Source organism: Eleutherodactylus coqui, chromosome 10, assembly GCF_035609145.1.
Source record: "Eleutherodactylus coqui strain aEleCoq1 chromosome 10, aEleCoq1.hap1, whole genome shotgun sequence".
Taxonomy (NCBI): domain Eukaryota; kingdom Metazoa; phylum Chordata; class Amphibia; order Anura; family Eleutherodactylidae; genus Eleutherodactylus; species Eleutherodactylus coqui.
The window spans coordinates 6,200,305-6,224,225 of record NC_089846.1 but is presented as its reverse complement, the minus strand read 5'-3'; the positions used below and the strand labels follow the sequence as shown (position 1 = coordinate 6,224,225).

At 50.4% G+C, this 23,921-nt stretch overlaps 1 protein-coding gene across 1 annotated transcript; it reads left to right on the top strand.

The window, feature by feature from the left end:
- Window positions 1-1,553: 1,553 nt before the first annotated feature.
- Window positions 1,554-22,528, top strand: WDR31 (WD repeat domain 31). Its single transcript, XM_066580110.1, has 10 exons — window positions 1,554-1,637; window positions 4,380-4,494; window positions 6,480-6,609; window positions 12,973-13,047; window positions 13,156-13,300; window positions 14,730-14,830; window positions 16,976-17,043; window positions 19,295-19,436; window positions 19,823-19,985; window positions 20,486-22,528. Exons 2-10 carry the CDS (start codon window positions 4,448-4,450, stop codon window positions 20,644-20,646), a joined length of 1,032 nt encoding a protein of 343 aa, XP_066436207.1. The 5' UTR covers window positions 1,554-1,637; window positions 4,380-4,447; the 3' UTR covers window positions 20,647-22,528.
- The last annotated feature ends 1,393 nt before the right edge of the window (window positions 22,529-23,921 follow it).

The following is a 23,921-nucleotide window of genomic DNA, read 5'->3' as shown; positions in this document are numbered from 1 at the left end:
AATGACGGCGGTCCACGAGTCACCCAGACAGTCATATAATGTTTGTTATCCTTCACCGGTAAACCAGGTAAAACACGTTAAACGAGTTACACAGACAGCGCCGGCGAGCGAGACAATGAGCAAACATGGCCGATCTGCTGACGTCAGCTGTCACTGTCAGCGCCAAGATCGGTCGGATCACCTGATATTACTTATATCACTTTATTACACGCACTACAGTCATTGCTTTTAACCCCTTTCTGACGCCCCCCGCGGTCGTGAGGCTCGTTTTTGTGGGACGTCCTGTAGCGTCTATTGGTACTATTTTGGGGAACATACGACCCTTTTGATAGCTTTTTATTACCTTTTTTCTCTTGGAGATGGAGTGACTAAAAGAGCTCACTTCTGACTTTGTGTATTTTCTTTCCGTTCGCCCGGCGCGGTACGTAATGTGTGACGCTGATAGGTCGGACTTAATATGGTTTTTGTTGTTGTTGTTTTTTTTATAAATATTTGTATATACGGAAAAAGTTTTTTAAAAACTTTTTTTACCCCAGAGAAATGCAAAGAATCTTCCCCGCGCTCCAGGGGTTAAAGTGAATACAGACCTCCGGGCCGTAATTAATAAACCTGTTTCAATGCTACGCAATTCGGCGATCAAAATACGCCTTTCTCAAGCAAAATATACATCAGATGTAAAATCAGCATTTTGTCAGGGAATTTGCGGCAGATCTGCGCCAGACTTCACTCCTTCAACTCAAAGGATGGAATCTGCTGCTTGCCCGACAGAAAAACATGGATCCACCACCAAATACGCTGCGCAGAATATGTGAACGCACCCATAAAGGGGCAGAACGCAAATTGAAAACGACCCCCCCCCCCCTGTTGATGGGCCGTGCCTGGTATTGCAGCATCAGGATCTGGTCATGGGCAAGGGTGGCGCTGGTTATCTCTAAGCACTTACATCATCTTGAAGGTCTTTGTACATATGCCCACTGGCGTACCTGCGGGGTGTACGGTTGCCCCCGGCAGCCTTTAGCTGCGCCCCTGCATGTGCCCCAATGTCTTTACTATTTACTTGTACGCCAGCTTGGTATGCACCAAATTTGCAAATGTTTGCAGTTTTACGCCAAACCTCGCCACTTCGGCAGGACCTGCCATAAGGGTGCAGGTCCGTGTGTGGCTCGCCACGTCCAACACCCCAATGCAAACTAATGAGTACGAAGCTGTCTGTGTTAAACAGAACTAATACACCGTGTGAACGGGCCCTTGTAGACCGCGCTTTGAGGGCAGCCAGAATGCTGATGTGGCCCTCCATGACAATGAGGGCCCCCCTGACTCATCCCCATGGCAACCAATCACATGGCAGCTCTCATTTCTCACAGACCCGAACAAAGATAAGAGCAGAGAGCTGATTGGTCGTTGCGGACTCTCCCTGCACTACGGGTCGCACCCACATGTGGTATTACGGGGCCGCCAGCTACAATCCCCCGCGCGCTGGGAGGCGGAACCAATGTGTCCGGGCAGCGGGGAGGCTTTTCCAGGTGACACCGGGTCCCTGGCAACCGGCGCCGCGTTGCTAAGGAGACAGGGAGACGGCGGCAGAACTGGCGGGGAGGATGGAGGAGCCCCGGGGGCGGTCGGAGGCGCCGTGCGGGGTAACTAATGTCCGTTTCTTCCTACGAGCCGTGTCCTGTCACCCATTGTTACCCCGGCCGTGTCACGTGCCCCAGTATGTAGAGAGGGGCCGCTAGGCGGGGTCACGTGACCTGAATATAACCAAACCATTGAATTTGTGGTCGTGGACCGCGATGTTAGTCGCATGTGACGGCAATAACCGGCCTGCGATTTGTGCGGTGTACTAACGTAATACGGGCCGCGGGGACGCGCACGTCATCGCAAGCGCAATCTGAAAATAGCGCAACTCTGCTGCATTCATTGTGATCTGCGGTTTATGGCAACTTGTGATGAGTTAAATACGGCGGTCATTGGTCGTCCGTCCCTTCTGGCTGCCACACGGGCGACGGCGAGTCACGCATGACATTCTCAGGCGCAATTCGCATCGCACAGCACACGGGCGTCCCGCCGCACAGTCGCGTGTTCTGTTCTTGTGCGAGACTCACACGAAAATAGAACGTGCCGCGACTCTTCTATCATACATGTCGCTACAATCACGGCTACAATGGGGTCTATTTTCGTGCGCCTCACAACGCACTAATCTCGCGTTATTTTATCGCCCTTTTGCGCGCACCCCGAGGCGCTCTCACACGTAGCGTTGGCAGAATGCAGCTATTTTACCACAGTTTTCGGACTCGGGTTATGGCGTCCGGCCGCGGTTTTTAACGCACCCCATCATAGGTGATGAGATGCTTGAACATCGCGAGGTCCTATTGAAATCAATGGGAGTGTTATACCGCGGCAATCGTGGTCAACCGCCTGTGTGGGCGTGGCCTCAGGGTTCATCCGCACGGGCGAGGGTCTCACATGAGGTGCGTCTTCACTGGGTGTATTTACACGCTTCCTCTCGCTGCGCCTTCTGTTTTTGGCGAGTCCGCAAACATTTTGCCCGATACGTGAGCGCTTTATGCGCGGCGATGTGAGTCTGAGGGCGTGTTCTTGGCAGGACGCCTTGTAGCTTTCATCAGTACCGTTAATCTACCGCATGATGTACGCGAGATTTTTACGTAGCAAGAAATTTTTAAAAAATGCAACTTTGCTGTTAGAGAATGCACAGATATCTATGTGGACACGGCCCTAGAGCGCCCCTCAGTGGGACTAGTGAGCAGACGGGCAGAACGCCGCCGCGCTCCCATCATCACACCTCTCAGTGCGCCGACGCTCCAGCGACATTCCCATCCGTTGTACATTATAGCGCGGCTGTTCTTCTATAAGCGGCCTACTACAGGGTTAGTGGCCCTTTAAATCCCGCCGTGGACGCCTCAGGCCACCCTGAAGCTGCTGCTGTCAATCAGACTGATGCGGTTTATCCTAATGAGATTTGCCCGTTCCCGCGGTGACATAATGCCGGCCATCGGGACGGGTGAGCAAACGCCGACTTCTCTCTCTGCCTGTTGTCTGCTTTAATTAGCCCCCCGTTCTGTGCGATCACGGATTGCCCCCCAAGATGAAGCTGCAGGGGCTGATCTGTAATCCGCTCCGACCAGGGAGGAGATTGTAATGTACCCGGCGGTGAAGAGTCACCGATCCCCCAATACGGGGCGTCATCAGTCTGTTGTTGGGGGGAGATGAGCCATTATTTGCCCACTTGAGGCTCCTGATGTCTCTGCAGGACACTCACTGAGCGGCCCCTTTATTAGCCCCCTCTAGTAGCGTTGGACCCAAGGCCTTTAGAACTTTGTGACGATGAAATGGTTCTGCAGGAATACCGGCCCCTGCGGACAGGAAGCTTCTTGTAGTAGCGGCAGATTAGATGGCGGTGCTGACAGGAAGGGGTCAGCGATTCATGCTGCTTGCACCAAATTCTGCCCTCCCATCAGCAACAGAAACCTGGCTCCATCTGACCAGGGGATGTTTCTCCGCTGCTCAGTGATACAGGTTTTGCGCTCTTTTGCCCGCTGGAGTCTTTCTGTTTCTCTTAGACACAATGGCGCTGGAATTGGTCGCCCGCTGTTATACCATCCGTGCGGAGGAACGGCGAGTTGTGCGTTCGGACACGTTAGTTGGAGCCCCAGCGTTGTATTCAGCTGACTGTGCAGCCTGTTGGTCAGAACGATTCCTGACATCCTCCTCCGACCCCTTTCAGTGATGAGTTGTTTCCGTCCGCAGGATCCCCTCTCGCTGGATGTTTTCCTCGATCGCGCCATTCTTGGTATAATCTACATACCATTACATAAAACCCCCCGCGGTCGGCAGTGAGCCCCCGGCTAGTCTAGCACAGATGACCAGCCTCGTTGGAAGTCGTTCGATCCCTGATAATCATCATACAGTTGTGCAATGGCCGAGAGCGCTAACAAATGGTCGGGGTCTCTAAAAAGGGCTGGGGGCCATAAAGGGGCCGATCACTGTATAGCCGCTCTGTTAGTGGTGCTCCAGCAGGGACGACCTCAGAGCGATACCGCCGGGGTTTTCAGCCCATGATGGCGGACCCCTTTGTTTCCATGGAGTCTACATGACCTGTCAGTAGTGTTGGGTGCTAGCAGGGGGTAGGGGCGTTGCGGTGTAGTGCGCTGTACCTCTCTAAGTACTTGCTTGTAGCCTGCAGACGTGTCGGTTTTGCCAGAAGTGGTGCTAAGTTGAGGGGTTCACAGGGTCAACCCCAATAATGTCCGGAGCCTCGATGATTATCACAAAGTATCTGTTGTAGAGGAGGAGGTGGAGAATATCAGCCTGTTGGGTTCCCAGTTTGTTGGACATTCATCTATTGCTTCTCCTCCTGACAGGCGGCAGCTTAGGATGTGTCGCCCTTTAACCCTTCACCGGCTTCTGGCATCTTCCTCCAATCAGGAGAATGGGAAAATTCCAAAGTAAAGTCAAGCGGAACAGCTCAAAGTACAGGTAAATGTGCGTCCGGCTCCATGAGGGGGAAAATGGCGGGGGAGGGGGGGGGCACGAACCTCCTCCACCACCCCCCAAAATGCAGGAGGAGAAGTTCTGGGGGCGCTAGAAAAGTGACAGCGCTGAATGCTGGGGCATAGAAGGTTGTTGTCACTGCCCCTAGTGGAGAAGCCTTGCTACATCATAAATATCAAGACACCTACATCTTGTACTGGACAGTGGTGCTTGAAAGTTTGTGAACCCTTCAGAATTTCCCATAGTTCTGCTTTATATTTGACCTAAAACTTTGTCAGTCCTAAAAGTAGATAAAGAACCAAATCCCACAAATGAGGCAAAAATATCAGAGGGAAATGATCCAATATCCCCATGTCTGCGAGTGGCAAAAGTATGTGAACCTTTGCTTTCAGCATCTGGTCTGCCCCCTGTGTAATTGGTGATTAGTCCAGCACTTCGGCTCGGAGGAATTCCTCCATAGAGAACCGCTTCAGCTCTGCTATGTTGGTGGGTTTCTTGTCTGAACTCCTCCCTTCAGGTCCCTCCACAATGGGGTTATGGTCCGGACTTTGACTTCTCCATTCCAAAACTGTAACTTCTTTCTTCTTTAGCCATTCTTTGGGTCGTTGTCTCGCTGACTGACCCCCTTCTCCTAGACTCAGCGCATGGACAGAGGTCCTGACATTTTCCTGTACAATTTGCTGGTATAATTCAGAAGGCCTTGTTCCATCAATGATTGCAGACCACCCCGGTCCAGATGCAGCAAGGTCGGCCCAACCATGATAGCACCACCAGTGTTTTTCTTTCCTCAATCGCTTAATCCAAAAAGTTTTGTTTTGGTCCCCTCCGTCCATAAAACATTGCCCCCATAGCCCTCCGGCTTGTCCAGGTGATCTTTAGCAAACTGCAGATGTACAACAATGTTCTTTCTGGAGAGCAGCGGCTTTCTCCTTACAATCCTGTCATGCGCACCGTTGTTGTTCAGTGTCTCCTGATGGTGGACTCATGAACATTAATGTGAGAAAGGCCTGTAGTTGCTTGTAGGTTACTTGGGTTCCTTTGTGACCTCGCAGACTATTACTCTCCTCGCTCTTGGTGTGATCTTTGTAGGTCGATCACTCCCGGGGAGGGTAATAATGGTCTTGCATTTCCTCCATTGTACACCATCTGCCTGACTGCGGATTGATGGAGTCCAGATGTCTTAGAGATGGTTTGTTACCCTTTCCAGCCTGATGGGCATCAACAACACTTCTTCTGGGGTCCTCAGAGGTCGTTACATAAACCGGTCGCACCCGATTGGCATCACATTGACTGAAAACACCTTCACATTATCTGCTTCTGCTAACGGTTCGCATAGTTCTGCCGCTCACAGACATGACCGAGTCTGACATTTCTGATTCATTTAATTGATTTGATTCTCTTTATCTACTTTTCGGACTTTTGTGAAAATGTAGTTTTAGGTCAAATATAAGCAGAAATCTGGACTATTCAGAAGGGTTATGTGTCAGTATGAACCCTCAGCCAAGATCTCAGCAGTATTTCCTTCTTCCATGCTCCCTTCATACCAGTACGCAGATCATCCGTATATGCAGCATTGTGCCTAACCTATGGCCGGCTTGACACGGCGACCCCCGCTTACCTCGCCGTCAGTAATGCGCAGTACAGTTTGGGGTTTTTTGCTGTTTGTATTTCCCACGCCGTCGCTTAGCGATGACACGGGTACCCGCGCCCCATTTGCCATTTTAATTGCATATGGGCTGCGGAGCCATCGGCAAAATAGAGCATGCTGCGATTTTTTTTCCACTGCTGGGGGAATATGCAATTCGTATTCACGAGTGTGAAGGAAAAATCGGAAATGCATGCCTTTCAATGGCTGTGTTTTGCACGGATCTTCCGTGCGGATTCTGATAGCGGATTCCTAATTTGGAATCTGCCCGTGTGAAGCCGGCCTACGACTGTACAGAATTAAACCTCATTTCCTCAATGTGCAGGGCGGACAGTCACGTAGAGGAGAGCGCGCCGGTCCAGAGCCCGCAGCAACACAACCGAGCCCACAGCGACGCCGTCACATACATCGCTGCTCTGAAATCCGACCTCTGTGTGTCAGGTGGCAAAGACAAGGTAAGTAGTTAACCGCAGAGTCACTGAGCAGCGGATACATCAGCCGCGCTCGGCCGTGTAATTAACACACGAGGGCTCAGATGTCCGCCTGATTATAAGGCTGCTTTTACACTGAAGCCAACTGCTGCCGCTAGAACTCACGTATTCCCGATAGTTGCTGCGCCGAACCTGCAAGCACTGGTGCATCCCAGCAATTAGCGCTATTACACGAGCGTTAGCGGCGTCCCTGTAACCGCAGCCTACTCGTTTTACGCGGGATGAGAACTACGCGATTCTCATCACCAGCCCCTCTGCGCTCGGGCAGCGTAATTAGATCACATGGTTTTTTGAGAATCGTTCCGTTCTCATTCATTAATCGTTTAGTGTTTCACATCCCTACATGAATGATCAGCGTTTAAGCTGTACGATAAGCGCCCGAGCCGGCGCTGGTTTCTATGCCGGCAGAAAATGAACAACAAGCGAGAACCTCATGATTCTCATTTGCCGTTTAGTCGTTGGCTGCATTAAAACTGAGCAATTATTGTTGAGTTTCGCTCGTTTGAGCCGCGTTCATGTGTGAGAGGGCCCATAGACTTTAGGGACTGGCGGAGATTACGGAAACATTGTGCTGCTTGTTTGGCCATAGATATATCAGATCCTGACAGTTTAATTTGGCGCTGTTAGTAGTTCAGTTTCTGAAGGCCTGGCAGACAGCTACCCTCTCCCAGCCCACCCCCAATTTTTTTTATTTTTAATGTATTCGATCCTTTATTTCTTCTGAGTTACACAACAGATCTGTCTGGTAGCCGCTGATCCTCTCTCCATAAAGATCAACTCTTTGAGCACATGGTTTATTTTAATTTTTGTTTTCTCTTTCCCACATTAAAAAAACATAACTTTTTCGTCTGTTACATTGGGGGGCGCGGGGATAGCTCCTCCTACGAGCTAGACCCCTCCTGCAGGCACCAAGCTAGTCAGTTTTAGCTAAGTGTCTGTAGGAGGCAGAACTCTCCCTTCACTGGTCTTCAGACTAAGAAGGGCTAGCACTAGACTCTCCCTATTTACCCCACTGAGGAAGGTGAAGAGAACAGATTTAACGTCTCTGTTCACAGCCCGACCTTCAGAAGACAAGGAGGCACAGCCAACAATAATTTGACCCTGACCTGCCAGCTATAGTGACCCCCACATTGGAGCATTCCCTTCCTCTTTAAAGGCAGCTGAGCACTGGGGAAATACACTGCCAGAAAACTGGAGCTGGACTGTTTTCGGCGAAAGGTAAGTATTCTCTTCGCTGGGGTAAGTATCCTTCTCTCACCCTCTCTCTTTCCTCCTATCTTTCCAGTGCCAGGGCCTCCTTCCACCGCTATCACCACCAATGTGTCCTCCTTTTCTCCAGCGCATATCTTCGGTAGCTGGATCCCCCCTTACCCTCTATTTCCTTCTCTTTCCCCAGTGGGGCTCTGCTTGGTGCCCGTTCATAAGGAAAATTTAACAGCCCCTCCTTTTCTTTTCTTCTTTTTCCTCTCTAGAAGGACGGGCATCCCTCCTCTCCCCGATGCCGCCTCTTTCGCTATGGCAATGATTCCACCACCAGCAAAAACCTTGCCCAGGGGGAGTGGAGCTGTCTCTCCGTGAGGCACATCAGCTGGTGGGGGGCCATTTTTTCCGACTATAGGAGGTACTTCCTCCTGCAGGGCTTCTCAGCACTTGGGGCAGCTTTCAACCACGGCACCCATGTCACTTCCAGCGATCCTGCCCAGAAATTTACGCCCCTGTTGTTACCTACTGTTGGGCACTTCCGGTGGGGGTGGCTCCTTCCGATGAGGGCTTTCACTGCCGGGGGATGGGGGGTGCTTCCCGTCCTACCTGCTACTGCTTGTTGCTCTCTGCCTAAGCACATTGCTCTCTGCTGCTGGATCTGGTAGTGCACCTGATTCCTATTCCAGGGTGTCATCGGCATCGCAGCTCCACACTAGCCCAGGACCGGGCAAGCTCTGGCGGTGAGCTTCCCTCTTGCCTTGCTCCTCCTGTAGCACCCATAGCAGCAGGCACATTTAAAAGCCCAGTATGGCAACATTTCTGAATTCAGGGCTGATGGACCCAGACAGGGCCCAGCTAGAGCCATGCAGTTTGCTTGCATTCAATGCAGTATGACATTTCCAGGTGGACTCATGGAGCTGTTATGCCCCAGCTGACTCGGGCAACCAATGAACTGGCCACAGGCACTCATCCTGTCCAACCTCCACCATCTGTCGAACTGGAATGGGCTCGCTCCCTCTCTCGGGTGGTATCCGACCTTACCAAAGCATCCACCGCCATCATAGACAGGCTGGACCACTCTTTCCGTCAACCATTGCGAAACATGTCTGACGATGATGATTTTGCCGTACGCGTCCCTGCATGCAGTAAATCTCAAAAACTGGCCAGACCTCCTCTTTCGAGCATCCTCCCAGCCTCAGCTCCCCCCGCCCCGTTCCTACGGGGTGCGCTCCGAGCTCCCTTCCAGAGGCAACAGCCACTCTGAGGGGGAAATTTCTGGATCTCATTCGGACTCCAACCTGGATGAGGAACAGGCCTCTAAGCTCTCTTCTCTGGTCGATACGCCGATAGTTGCAGTGAAAGGAGACCCTTCAGGTGAAGGATCAGCCACCAACTACATCTACAGAAGCTATCTCTTTTCGGCACTCAAAGCGTTACCCAAAAGTCTTCCCTTCCCATTCGGAATTCAAAGACGTTTTAGCCCAGGAATGGAACCTCCCGGGCAAACTCTTTACCAGGCCTAAGTGTTTGGACGTCATGTATCCCTTTCCAGAGGATATGGTGGAGAAGTCGTCTTCTTCACCAGTACTGGACCCCCAGTGTCCAGTTTATCCAGGTATACTATCTTGCCTATGGCTGATGCGTCCTTTAAGGACATATGGCTCAACAAGCATGAATTCCCTTGTCAAGGCTTCCTTTGAGGCCATGGGTTCACCACTTCGGCCTGCGTTTGCCTCTACCTGGGCCATAAGGCCACTACTAAATGGGCTAAGCAACTATGTCAGTGTATTCTTTTTGCCTCTCCTCAGGTCAAATTAGCCGACATTGCCCAACAGATTGGGAAAGTTTCTCTGTGAAGCTTTCTTAGATGCGGCCAAGCTCTTTGCTCGTGCTTCAGCTGCTTCAGTATTCTCATGACGAACACTATGGATCATGTCCTTGGCTGCAGGTACCTCCTCTAAGCGGTCATTAATGCGGCTTCCTTCCATCGACTCGCATTTTTTTGGCACTAGACTGAACAAGATTATTTCTGAGACCCCTGGGGGAAGAGTTTGCATCTTCCACAGCATAAATCCAGCCGTGCAAGATCTGCACAGAAGAAACGGCCTCTGTTTTCGTTTCTTTTATCGCTGCAACTCCAGGTTCTCAGCATGACCATCATCACAAGCCGTCTTTTAAGCCATGGCCTTCCTGGCATTCCTCATCCAATCTGCTTCTGTGAAATCTTCAGCATGAAGGGCCCACCTGATGCATCCAGGATGTGGGGACGACTTTCGACTTTCTCCCTTCATGGAGACCTGGCTTGCTCATGTCTCTGACGCCTGGGTTTGGGGGGGCGCATCTCTTTGGGCTATGCCATAGAATTTTCAGCTTATCGCTTTGCTTTCAGAATCCCAGTGTCTCTTTCACAGGCCACCGCTTTGGATCAACTGATAGCGACTCTGTCCTCTCAGGATGTAATAGTGCCAGTTCTTCAATGGATTTTATTCCAACCTGTTCATGGTGTCTAAGAAGAATGGCGCTTTGTCAAGGTTTCCCACTTTCGCATGAAGTCATTGAAGACGGTCATAGCATCCATGGAACGAGGGAAGCCCTTTCTTCTGTAGACCTCAAGGATGCTTATCTTCATGTCCCCTTATATTGAACACAGTAAAGTTTCCATTGCTTTGCCATCCGTTCAGATCATTACCAGTTCACAGCTCTGCCATTTGAGTTGGCCACGGCCCCCTCCAGTGGGCAATTCTCTCCCGGTGAGACAAATCGGTAAACTCTTTCAATTGCAAGATCCGACTACCTCCACAGTTTCAACGTGATCTTCTCTGGTGGCTGGACTCCCCACAAATCATTCGAGTCTACTGCTTTCTGACACTGCACTGGCAAGTCTTCACAATGGATGCCGGTTTACTTGGCTGGAGGGGTACGCTGCAGAAACTCACAGCCAAGACCACTTGGACAGTACAGGAGTCCACCCTTCCGATAAACGTCCTAGGACTTTGGACTGTTCGGTTACTTCAGAACTTTGTGCCCCAGCTAACAGGCCTCCTTGTCTGGTTCCAGACCGACAACGCAATGGCTGTTGCTTACATAAATGGCCAAGGACAGACCCACAGCTTGGTGGTCATGGCAGAAGTGGTGAAGATCCTGACATGGGGAAAGCTCACCTTTTGGCGGTTTACATACCAGAGGTGCACAATTGGATAGATGGCTTCTTGAGCAGAAGAACAGTCAACCCGGAAATATGGTAGTTGCATCTTGATATGTACCACTTCCATCAGAGATGGGGTCATCCAGACGTCGATCTGATGGCATCCAGATTCAACCACGGTTTTACATCAACCTATCCAGGACCCTCAGGCTCAAGTAGTGGATGCCCTAGTAATTTCGTGGACTGAATTCCAGTTCCTGTATATCTTTCTTCTCATACCTCAACTTTTCAAGAGGGTCAAAATGGAGGGCCTGCCGGTGATTCTCATTATGCCAGACTGGCCTTGTCGCACGTGGTATGCGGACCTCGCCAACCTGCTCATCGACACTGTGGCACCTCCCTCTTCAAGAAGATCTGCTCTTACAGAGATTTTCACACACCCCTCCATCCCCACCCCCCAAGTTTGTCCACGCTTCATTTAACTGCGTGGCTGTTGAAGCGGCGGTTCTAAGAGCCTGTGGATTTGATGAGCCCCTCATTCTAACACTTTTATTTCCAGTATTCGCCATTTTTTAGCGAATACTGGAAATAAAAGTGTTATTACTTCATCTTTAAACGTGTGGAAACATCTATCTGGAGGAAAAGGAGACATCACTTCAAGGAGGGGGCTCCTGGTCGTCATACCCCCCTCCTTCCCAGTAAGTGTAACTCCTATGTGTTCTTGACAAACTACCATTTGTGGAAACGCACCATTCATTGAGCGCAGAAAAAATTTTTATTTTGCTAATAGCTATTTTGTATTGTGTCTGGAAGACGTTCTTCCTCAGCTGCAAACAACGTGATCTCCATCCTCCCTGTTTTTCGCTATCTCGCTTTCTGTCTTTCCTACAAGGAGGCTTGGACATGGACTGGGCCTCAGCTCCCTGGAGGGTATCGGTGGTGTCCATTCTTTTACAACATCCTCTGTCCTCTAAGTCACCGTTGGTACCTTCCTACACGTTGTTGCTCCCACCGCTCCTCCATAACGTTCTTCTATCCCCCCTTGGTACCGTAATCTGGTTCTGGACTTGCTGCAGTTTCACCCTTTCTAGCCGTGGTACAACACCCCGGCTCGTCTTTTGCCCTATAAAGTAGCCTTTTTAGTATCGATCACTTCCATCTGCACTGCATCAAAGATGACAGGATGAGTTTATTCCGTGGGTCGGTCTGATCTCGATTATACCAAGTTTATAAAGGTTTTTTTTCTGTACTTTAAAAAAAATAAATAAATAAAAATGTTAAAAAAAATATTCTTTTCCGTCTCCATCTTCTGACCGCCGTAACTTTTTTATTTTTCCATGGACGCAGTTGTGTGGGGCTCGTTTTTTCCGCGATGACCTGCGTATTCTGTTGCATCATTTGGGATGCATACTACTTTTTGATTGCTTTTTATAAAGTTTTTTTTCTTGTAGACGGAGGTGACCTAAATAGCGCAATTCTGGATTTGTGATTTGGGTTTTTTTTTTTGTTTTTTTCAGATGATGTTCACCATGAGGGATAAATAATGTGTTACTTTAATAGATTGGACTTTTTTTAATGCAGCAATAACAATTTTTTTAAAATCTTTTATTCGAAATAAAGGAAAGGGGTTTCTGAACTTTTCAATTTTTTTCATTTTTTATAATAATGATTTTTTTTTTGCATATGTTTACATTTTTCCAGTCCCCTAAGAGGACTTCAGTTTGGGATAGTTTGATCACTTCTACAATATACTGCAATACTTCAGTGGTATTGCATCAGTACTCTAGTCTGAAGCTGCGCTGATCGACCAGTACTGTTGATGTAAGCGGCGCTGGACAATCACGGCAACGTGTGGTGTCTTACGTTACTAACGCAGGAGCTGTGCGGCCATCTTGGAGAAGAAGGGTAACTTGGTGAGGAGAAGCCGTCAACCTGCTGAGGATCCTGAAGTATAACTCTGCTTCCTTAATATCTCACAGGTGGTTGTTGTGTCCAATTGGAGGACGGGCACCGCCCTGAAGAGGTTTGTGGGGCATGATCGAGAGGTGACCAAGGTGAGTTTGTGGCTATGGGGTGATATTTCTGAAAAGTAGCAGTGAGATTTATGGGAATACAGGTGATATAGGGACATATATATACATCATTATACCTTCACCGTACAGATCACCTGCGTGTTCGGATCCAACCGCATCTTCAGTGCCTCTCGGGATAAGAGTGTTCTCTTGTGGGATCTGCACTGTAAAGCTGGCAGCGTTCAGAAGTTCGTTGGACATCATTTAATCGTCACTGGATTGGCAGTAAGCCCCGGTCTGTATTGATCCGTTTATCCATGCTATTATTGATGGGGATATGTGGGAATATATACACTATGCTGACAGAAGTAGTGGGACGCACATAGAGGGTGATGAACTTGGATTTTCTTCCCATCCGGTGTGGCCGCCATGACTGCAGTCACCCTCCACCACCACTTCCCACCAGATTCCCATAGATGTGTGCAGGGATTTGCCTCCCTTTCCTTGAGGAGCTACAGGTAGTGATGGGGGGATGATGGGTGTGTTGGGTGCACTGATACGGCTGTCTAGTTAGTTGCAAAGATGCTTGATAGGTTGAGATCCGGAGTTTGGGCGGCCAATGAAGTCAGCAGACGTTCTGCTCCCCACCCTGCGTGCCGTATGACATGGTGGTAGGTCATGTTGGTGGAAACACGGAGCTGTACCAGAGTATTACCACAGGGGAGGTGATGCCACATTGTCTGGGATGTCTCTGTGCCCATTAGTGTTGAGATTGGACTTCATGATAACCAAGGGCCCTAACCCCCCCCCCACCACCACCACCACCACCACCATAACAGAACCTCCTCCAAACCTCACTGTTGGGACAATGCAGTCACGTAGAAACCACTCTCCACCCAAGTGAGGCCATCTGATCAGAAGTTGTACTGTGATTCGGCTGTCCACAACACTTGCTTCCACTCACTTACAGTCCGTCGCTCCAAGCCCCATCGCAGGCGCCGCTGTGCAGTCACTGCTGTGATGTTGTGGGCAGCCGCTTGTCCATGGTAACCCTTCACATGCCGTTCCCTATGGAGGGTTCTCGTACTAATGGATGTTCCAATGTCCTGTGAGACCCCCTGAGCGAGGGCAGACGATGTGTGGGATGTCTTCACAGCTCCTACAAGGCTTCATTGTCCACATTCTGTCAGTTTACGAGGTCTCCCTGAACATGGCGGCACCGCACACACCGGATGGCTTCCATCTCCTAATAACATGGCCAACAGTGGAAGATCCAGAGGCTGCAATGTCCCATACTGATTGGTTGGTGACATCCACCCACCAAACCCCATTGTCAGCTCTACACCTGCCGACATCCCCCCTGCCGGACCCCGTTGTCAGCTCTACACCTGGTGACATCCCCCACCAGACCCCGTTGGAAGTCTGTCAACTCTACAACTCATGGCATTCTGATGGTTCCTGTACTGGGATATGCCTGTGTGATTCTCTTCCTTATACCTAATTCTCACACATCCGATTTCCATATCCCCTTCGTCTGACAGCACAGGATTGGTGGGGGTCCAATACTTTTATCAACATGGTGTAATAACATTTGCATATAAAAATTGGAGCAATTGTTCCTAGCCATCGGTTGGCAGCCGCCGCTGCTTTGCATCGTGGTGACAGTTGTGGTTTGGATCGAAAAGCCAGAAACTGAAAATTGACTTTCTTTCCTTCGCTTGCAGATTGTACCAAGCTGGTGTCGGGGTCTCGGGACAACACTCTGTGTAAATGGGACGTGGAGTCCGGGCAATGTCTGCTCAAAGCTGCCGTGTCCAGAAATCTAGTAAGTTTTGGCGATTTCATAGAAAGTCCAGATTGACCCCTATTCTAGGTAGGGCTGGGGGGCTTCATTGTGTTCTTGCATCTCAACAGCCCTTGTGAGTTCTCCACTGACAGCGTACAGATGTCAGCAGTGGCAGGGCATCTGAATTACTCCAATCTCGTAAGGGCCAATAGGATTTAGGAGTCACCATCACCTGGTGGCGATAGCAACAGTTTCCCCTTTAATGGACTTCGTTAGGACAGACCATCATGTTGGGATTGTTGGAAGTCGATCAGCAACACAAAGGGGCTGCGGCGTTTCACTGCAGTACTGACGCAACGCCTTCCGCGTGCGTACGGCTGAACTCATTCAAATAAAGCCCTTGTTGTGTCTTGTTAATCGTGCTAATCCCAGGAACCCCCGCTGAACACACATTCAGATTCTCTTCTAGGAATAGTCCATCAATATAAAGTCATAGAAAGTCCCTTTAACCCCTTCCCACAAGTGGACCCACCATTGCATCCTAATTGCCATGTTCTTACTGCAATAGATAGAAATAGTACATCCAGTGAATGGCAAGGGTCTAGAAGTGGTGCCCGTAATATGCCGCCAACATCCCACCATTATACCTTTAATCTCGTCCGTTTAACCCCTTAGATGCTGCGGTCATTAACTATTGTGGCTTTTGATTTGACAGAGGGAGAGGATCATTGATGCCCTGAGACTCCCACTGATCAGACCTTTATTACACATCCTGTGGCTACGTGATGGAAGTCAATCTTGGGACAGCTCCTTAAAGGGAACCCGTCGCCAGGTGCATGCTGGCCAAACCACGGTTTCAAAATAAATATAGTTGGAAGTTGTATTCCACATGGCGCTCCACGTCACGGGGTTGGGGAGCGCTGCTATGGCGTCTCCCCGCCTGCATCATCTAGAGCAATGGATGTCTTCCTATACATAAGTGCAGTGAGCCAGAGCGGGAGACTTGTGTCATGGTGGCTGGTATCTATAACTCCCACCCGGCTGCTCTACAGTGTAATGATGGGGGGGTGATGGTCTCTACTCCTGGGGATGGTGTTGTGGTGCAGGTCCCCCAATGGAATGGAGCTCCAGCAGTTACGTTTATCATAACTTCAGGTGGCGGCAGGAGGACATTTAATACAGCCCGTTTCCCTCAGGAGATGGCGACTGGAGATACTGTTTCCCCGTACTGCTTATCCAGGGTTTTCACCTGGGAGGACTCTTACTACGTTGTATCTGGCACCTCGCTGCTTCTGTACACTCTGGGATAAGGCTGCAGGTAACTCTCCTGCCTGCGGTGCGCTCCTTTCTGAAGCTTCTAGAACTGAACGGGTTTTATAAACGTAGGGTCCTCCAGTAGCTTCGAGCTGAGGGGCTAGACAGATCCCGAATAGTACTGAATCGCAGAGGCTATTCTATACCCCATGGATGTAACCTCCTGGGTCCTCCAGTCCCCAACTCCAACATAGCCATCAGTTAAACTCATACACAAAGGGGATTGAAATGTATTAAACCATCGGAAATACCTAAAACACATATTTATCCTATTTTCCCAGAGCAAGATTTACACTTTGTAGTCAGAACTCTGGGTCACAAGAGCGGTTCCTCTAGATGATGTAGGTGGGGAGGGGTAGGTATGGCGTGGCCCCCGGGGGGAGGGGTAGGTATGGCGTGGCCCCCGGGGGGAGGGGTAGGTATGGCGTGGCCCCCGTGGGGAGCGGTAGGTATGGCGTGGCCCCCGTGGGGAGCGGTAGGTATGGCGTGGCCCCCGTGGGGAGCGGTAGGTATGGCGTGGCCCCCGTGGGGAGCGGTAGGTATGGCGCGGCCCCCGTGGCGTGCGGTAGGTATGGTGTGGCCCCCGTGAGGAGCAGTAGGTATGCCGTGGCCCCCGTGGCTCTGTAGAACCTCCAGTCTTGGTGTCCCCGAACCCTGATGACTAGATGGCTGTGTACCGCTGTCCGGTGTCCGTGCGGCATGCAGGCCAGCCTGGATCCTGAAATAAGAACGGTCCTCGTTTGTATCCATGATGGGATTATTAAATGCGAACACCTTCTGGTGATCATTCCAATGAAATCTGCCCAGGATCGGTCAGCGGTGGTTCGCAGTCCTAGTAGAGGATCCTGATCATGACTTTCTCTCCTGCAGGTAACTCACCTGTGCTGGGTCCCTGGAGAGTCCTGCATCGTGCAAACCTCTGAGGATAAGATTACCCGGTCAGTATTCCGTGTGTTTCATGGGCCGCTCCAACAGTATAGACTGTTACACTCCTCTCGGGTCACTCCATGTAGTGCACAAGTGGGATCTGTGTAACGGGCATAAAGCCTGCACACACTGCGGGCGCATCTAGATGCCAGTGCTGCCAGTTACCAGCCAGGAATGATGGGCTGTATATGTGCAGTCCACCAAGCTGAGGAGGTGAGCGCCCGGCCGCGCCTGTCACCCTAGCTCTTTAGTCTCCACTCTTCAGATGCCATTATTCTTCTACCCACATGGCTGGATGAGGGACGTTTTTTGTCTGGCGAGCTGCAGATTTTAGTGGTACTATTTTTTGGGGTCCATATCATGTATTGTAGAACTTGTTTGCCTTTTTGTCTGGAGATCTGGGAGAAAAAACACATGTTTTGTCATGGCTTCATTTTTTTTACAGCGTTAGGCCGTCTGCACACGACCGGGTATGAATTGTGGAATCAGCGATCGTCTCCCACACGGATGATCCGCATGATTCTGCACCAGTTCAAACCAATAGAGCATCCCTATGTCCAGTCACATGAGCAGACAGCGATTTCTCCACTTGTGAGAAAAGAAATTGCAGCATGCTCAATTTTTGCGCAGATTCTGCGGCTTACATTGAGTAAATGGAAGCCGTCCGACCCGCAGCCCTTCCCCAATTGACATTGTTTGGCGGTGATGTGGGAAAAGCAAGAGTTTAAAAAAAAAATCTGCACTGCGCATTTCTGACGGCGAGCCGTGTGGAACATCCACATTCAAGATTTTGAAGACAAATCGCGGGGACGCCGGCTGGGCGCAAGGTCAGATTCCACTTGTGGAATGGTCTCCCGCATGTGGAATTCGACTCGTTCGTGTGCAGGCGGCCTTACTCATGCAGCATAAATGACAGGATACATTTTTTTTCTGCACCCCGTTACCAGAGTCTGAGGGAGGCGCATTATTGGGATGTGAAAAGCTGAAGGGTCGTATCAATAAATTGTCCCCCACCGGCCGTTCTGACTAGACTTTTAGAGGTAGTTGGGACCAGTGGATGGGGGCACACAAGGTGACCGGGCTCAGGACCCCCTATAGACCACCAGTAGAGAGGAGCGTCTGACCAGACTGTTAGGGGGTGTTGGGACCAGGGGATGGGGGCACACAAGGTGACCGGGCTCAGGACGCCCCCTATAGACCACCAGTAGAGAGGAGCGTCTGACCAGACTGTTAGGGGGTGTTGGGACCAGTGGATGGGGGCACACAAGGTGACCGGGCTCAGGACGCCCCCTACAGACCACCAGTAGAGAGGAGCGTCTGACCAGACTGTTAGTAGGTGTTGGGACCAGTGGATGTGTGAGGGCACACAAGGTGACCGGGCTCAGGACGCCCCCTACAGACCACCAGTAGAGAGGAGCAGCTGACCAGACTGTTAGGAGGTGTTGGAACCAGTGGATGGGGGCACACAAGGTGACCGGGCTCAGGACGCCCCCTACAGACCACCAGTAGAGAGGAGCAGCTGACCAGACTGTTAGGAGGTGTTGGGACCAGTGGATGGGGGCACACAAGGTGACCGGGCTCAGGACGCCCCCTACAGACCACCAGTAGAGAGGACCATCTGACCAGACTGTTAGGGGGTGTTGGAACCAGTGGATGGGGGCACACAAGGTGACCAGGCTCAGGACGCCCCCTACAGACCACCAGTAGAGAGGACCATCTGACCAGACTGTTAGGGGGTGTTGGAACCAGTGGATGGGGGCACACAAGGTGACTGGGCTCAGGACGCCCCCTACAGACCACCAGTAGAGAGGAGCAGCTGACCAGACTGTTGGGAGGTGTTGGAACCAGGGGATGGGGGCACACAAGGTGACTGGGCTATCACATACAACACTCAGTCCCCCCTAGTAGTGGTACGAGGGACAATGACAGCTCAGGGATATGTTCAGGATGTCCTGCAGCCACATGGGTTCCTCTCATAGTGGCTTCCAAGAGGCAGCAGGATAATGCTCGGCCGCACACACAAGGGGGTCCCAGGAATGTCTCCTCTTCTTCCTACGGGGTAAGAATAGGGCATCTTGCTTCGCTGCTATAACCCAGCCTGCAATCACAGTGTGGCGCCCCCAACGCTTCAGTGTTCACAAATGTAAAGGCTAATTCCTCAGTAACTCCACCCAAGTTGTAAGCATCACATGAAAAACTTCTTATCTGATTCGCTACATTATGCTATATCCATGTTGCCATTAATCTCTCTCCATTATCCAGTGTCTGGGACACCCGTAACCTGCAGGTGGCGCACACGTTCCCTGTGAAGCAGCACATTCAGATGCATTGTGACGTCAGTGAAGACGGCAACTACTGTCTGACCAGCAGCAACGGCTTCAGCGGACAGGGCTGTGAAGCTACGGTGAGATGTGTATACAGGAGGGCTCTGCCGGACCGCGATCACCCCTATACTGGGGATTACACAATGGGCCGGGGAGGAGGGTTCTGTCGGACCGCGATCACCCCTATACTGGGGATTTCTTTACTTGTCCCTTCTGGAAGCACCACAAGTAAAATCTCTAACCCCCCCACCTGTATACTGGATTAGGAGGCTGGTCCGCTCCATATGGATGTTCTTAATCCTGCAGATATATGAAAATAATCCAGACATTGTTGAATTTATGAACACTGCAGTCAGCCTCTAATCAAGTTGAATTGAGTGATAACAGAGAGTAATAGATTGCATTCAACCACACATTCTATAGACACAATGTAAACTAGCTTTAATGTACCATAATGTCTTTTCAGCTGTGGGACCTCCGACAGACAAAGAACATCGTTTGTGAATATAAAGGGCACCTGCAAAGCACCGCATCCTGCATTTTCCTTCCGAGGGGGATGTCTGACGCCCCCCTAGTGGCCACCACATCAAGCGACTGCACTGTGAAGGTTTGGCAGCGCGATACTGCTGGTACGTGATCAGTCTGATATACCTTATTCTTCTTCATTACTTGAAGGATTATCCCCTGTTATAAAGTATAGGATTTTGTAGAATCTGCCGTCACTTTATGATTGGTGGGGATCCGACCTCTGGGACCCCCACCGATCCTAAAAGGGAAGGGGCTGCAGCGCTGCTTTAACTCTGTGCTCCCTGCTAAGCCTTTACCATTGCAGCAATGCACCCGCCTACCCAGCTGTGCGGGAAACTGCAGCACATCCCATTCACTGGAATAGAATTGCACCGCCGGGAGAAGGCACACAACTAAATCAGTGCTGCAGGATAGCGAAGCGTCTCGGAGGTCACATACCCACTGATCGTGAAGTGATGCAGAATTTTGCTTGCAGCTTTGGCTGTGACTGGAGTATAGACCGGTGGATAAGTGTTTGTAAATGTACTCAGGTAACGTAGATTTCTGAAGTGAAGCTCCTCTTTATTCTCCTACTTTGCTTCCCTTTCCCTCTCTCCCACAGCGTGTCTGTGCAGCCTGTTCCTGGACGGCTCGGGGCCGCTCTCGTCTCTGGCGGTCTGTGACAACACATCCATCCTGTGTGCCAGCTTCAGCTCGGGGATTCATTCCCTGCACATAGACTGCAGCGAGGGAGTCACACTAAAACAGGTGGCAAAGTTCTAACTGTAGTGCCGCAATACGTGTCCTCAGCGACACCCCGCTGTCATGAAGAGGGATAAAGGGGCGGCAGCTGAGCGCTTCTACAGACTGACGGGGGACAATATTGGTCTACAAGACTATGGCGCTCCTGGGCGATCCTGCAGCTAGCAGTGACCTCAGTGGATAAAAACATGGCGGCTCAGTGGTTGGCATTGATACGTTACAGCATTGTGGTTCTGAGTTCAGATCTGACATTGGGGGCCAACAGCGCCGAGCCGCCGCGTACTGATAACCATGTAGCACTGCCTGTCTGGGATGTCCTTGGGATGAACACTCGCACTTGAAGCTGTTTGCATTAGTAACCGAGCACTTGATAGATTGTAGCACTGTGTGATCGCTTCACCTCCGTCCACAAATCAGGACTTGTTTTGTAGTTTTTTTTATGTTTATGTCTGTGGGTTATTATTGTATATTCCGTGTTTTCTTGTTATGATCGGATGTTTATTACACTGGAGTGGACACGATGCTGGGTGGATCAGCGTCTGCCGTTACCTCTGGAGCTGCTTGTGAGGTGAACGATAAGGTAGGACAGAAGGAACCCATCCTTGTGGGAAGGGCCGCCATCGATCTACTGTTTATGGTATACCTTCCTCGAAGATCAATCCCTCCTCTGCTGTTGTAGGATTCGTTCACATGTAGCAGATTTGCTGCAGCTAAAAAATCTGCATCAAACCCGCCTCAAAAGCCTTTGGTGCAGATTGTGGTGCAGACCGGCAGTAGGTTTCTCCCCTTCAATTTAAATTCAATTGAAGGAGTGAAATCCGCAGCAAATGAGGTGGATTTGCCGCAGATTTTCCGTGTATTGACCCTGCATGAAAGATCTGCAGCGTTTACAGTCGCAGCAAAGTCGATGAGGTCTTCAAAATCTTCTTTATGCGCTGTGGAAGAAAATCTGCTGCAAAAATGGACAAGTGGTGCAGAACTTAATATGGCAGCATGCCTCTGTAGCTCCAGATGTTCGGTGCCGAATCCATCTCTGCAAATGAGGAAGGGAATTCCGAACACAATTTTGCATCATTATCTGCGCCAAATGCTGCGGTTCTTGATGCAAATTTTGCATTGGGAAGTTGCTACAAAATGTCCGCTGTGGATACTCCGCAGCAAATTCACCTTGTGTGCACATCCGTCTCCACAGCAGATCCGCATCAAAACCTCACTGTTGGTGCAGATTGTAACACGGACTTTGTGTATTATTCATCCTCCCATTTGGAAAGGTGGATTCTGTACCGAAAATCCGCTGCATCTAATTGACAGGCTGTGGGTTTAAATTTCGCACCGCATGCCGGTACCTGCATTGTTTTCTCTACAACATATGACCGAGTTGAAGATCTTCTGCACATTGCTGCCAGTGTAAATGCTGCTGATTTTCCGCACAGAAATTCTGCGGCAAATCCGGCCTGTGTGGTCGTACCCGGAGAATGCGTTCACGCCTGGCTGGCTTACTGCGGATCATGGTGCGAATCTGCCGCAGACTTGATCCTTTCAATTTGTAATCAGTGAAACGTGCAGCAGATCTGCACCCAAGTCCTTGACAAACTCTGAAGCCAATCTGCTCCGGTCGCGGCACCCTGAGGCCGTCTTTACACCGGGTACATTGGATCTGCAATCTGTGGCTGCTGTTGTAGATTTGCCTTTGGCGCTGATTTCGACCTCCATTGAAGTCTTTGGCAGAAATCCACAAGTTTTCTCCTCCACATCCGCTGCTCAAATTCATATGCTGAAATTTTAAATTCCGCGCCTCCGGCCATTTTCTGCACAGATTTTCTTTCCACAACGAATGGACCAAATTTGTAAAACCTCCTGTACATTGTTGCTTCTATAAATGCTGGGGATTTCGCCCCCCCCCCCCCCCCCCCCTCCCATCCCATGTGAATAAGGCCTTATGTTCTCGCAGGTCACAAGTAGCTTAGGAGGCCGCAGGCAGCCGCTGATCTCCGCTGGACTGTATTTTTTCCAATATAGACTCACGTGAAATGATGATTCGTTCACCGCCCCCTGAATACGGGAAGTTCTATTATTGCCCCTTAGCAGCAGGTGAGACTCTGGGGTCTTTCATTGAAAGGGTGACATCTGCTGCAGGTCCATGCCCAAATCTACGCCAAATGTGGATTTTGACACGGATTTTGGTGCTTATCTGCAGCGCTAAATATGCACCGGATTTTGGCGTGAAGCCGCACTAACATACTGTGGATCTTCTGCAGCGGAAAAACCTGTTTGATAATCTGCAGCATTTCCACATCAAAAACCGAGTTGAAATCCGCATCGGTGCGCATTGTGACTGGGATTCAGCAGCAGATCCCCAGCGGATCTCATCCTGCACCGCCGCTCCTCCCACCATATGGAGTCCTCACATCCCTCACTGGCAACCGCTGCTGAGCCCTCCGCCACCGGTCAGCTGATGCAGAAGTGGGCGCATCACTTGACCTGCGGAGGGCTAAGTAGCGGTTCCCGGGTGAGGGATGTGGACTCCGTATGTGGGAGGAGCGGTGGTGCAGGATAAGATCAGCTAGGGATCTGCTGCTGAAATCTAGCCAAAATCCGCATTATCGGTGTTTAATGCAGATTTTCCCGCTGCAGAAGATCCGCAGCATGTCCGCTACATGTGAACATGCACTTAATGTAGTGATGATAACTAGTAGCAGGTTGTCTAACCCCTTGGGGTCAGCTGCTACTGCCCGGGTGATCTGCCCCATGGCAAACATTTCCCCTGCAGCAGGGCAGTAGCTTCAAGTCCCCACAGCTGCAGGAGGCACCCATAGCCACATCCGCTCTGCTCTGCCCATGGGCACGATACACCCCTAGGTGCTTCATAGTACCAGGAGGAGCAGCCATGGGGTATTTCTCTCTGCTGTTCACCATCATCTGCATAAATTTGGGTTAGCACAAACACAGAACATTTCCATTAAATGGAGTCGGGCTCCCATAGATGTCAGTTGTACTCTGTGCCAGGAAGAGCAGCCATAGGGTTTTTTTTATTCCCCTTCTATTCCATAACAATTCTGGGATGAATCACTGGAATAAGTCCTCTGCGGTGCGGATATTTAGGAAACGTTCTCATATTCTCACCGTCTGTTTTGCTCCTACTTGAAAATCCAAATGTGAATCCAGAGATTTTCCTTTAATTCGGCACCCGAGATTCCAATAATCCGGCACAGAACCACATAATCAGAAGTGATCTAAAGTACTACGACAGAATCGGAGCCTCTCCACCCTTACAGGTTAGCTTTATGTGGCTTTTG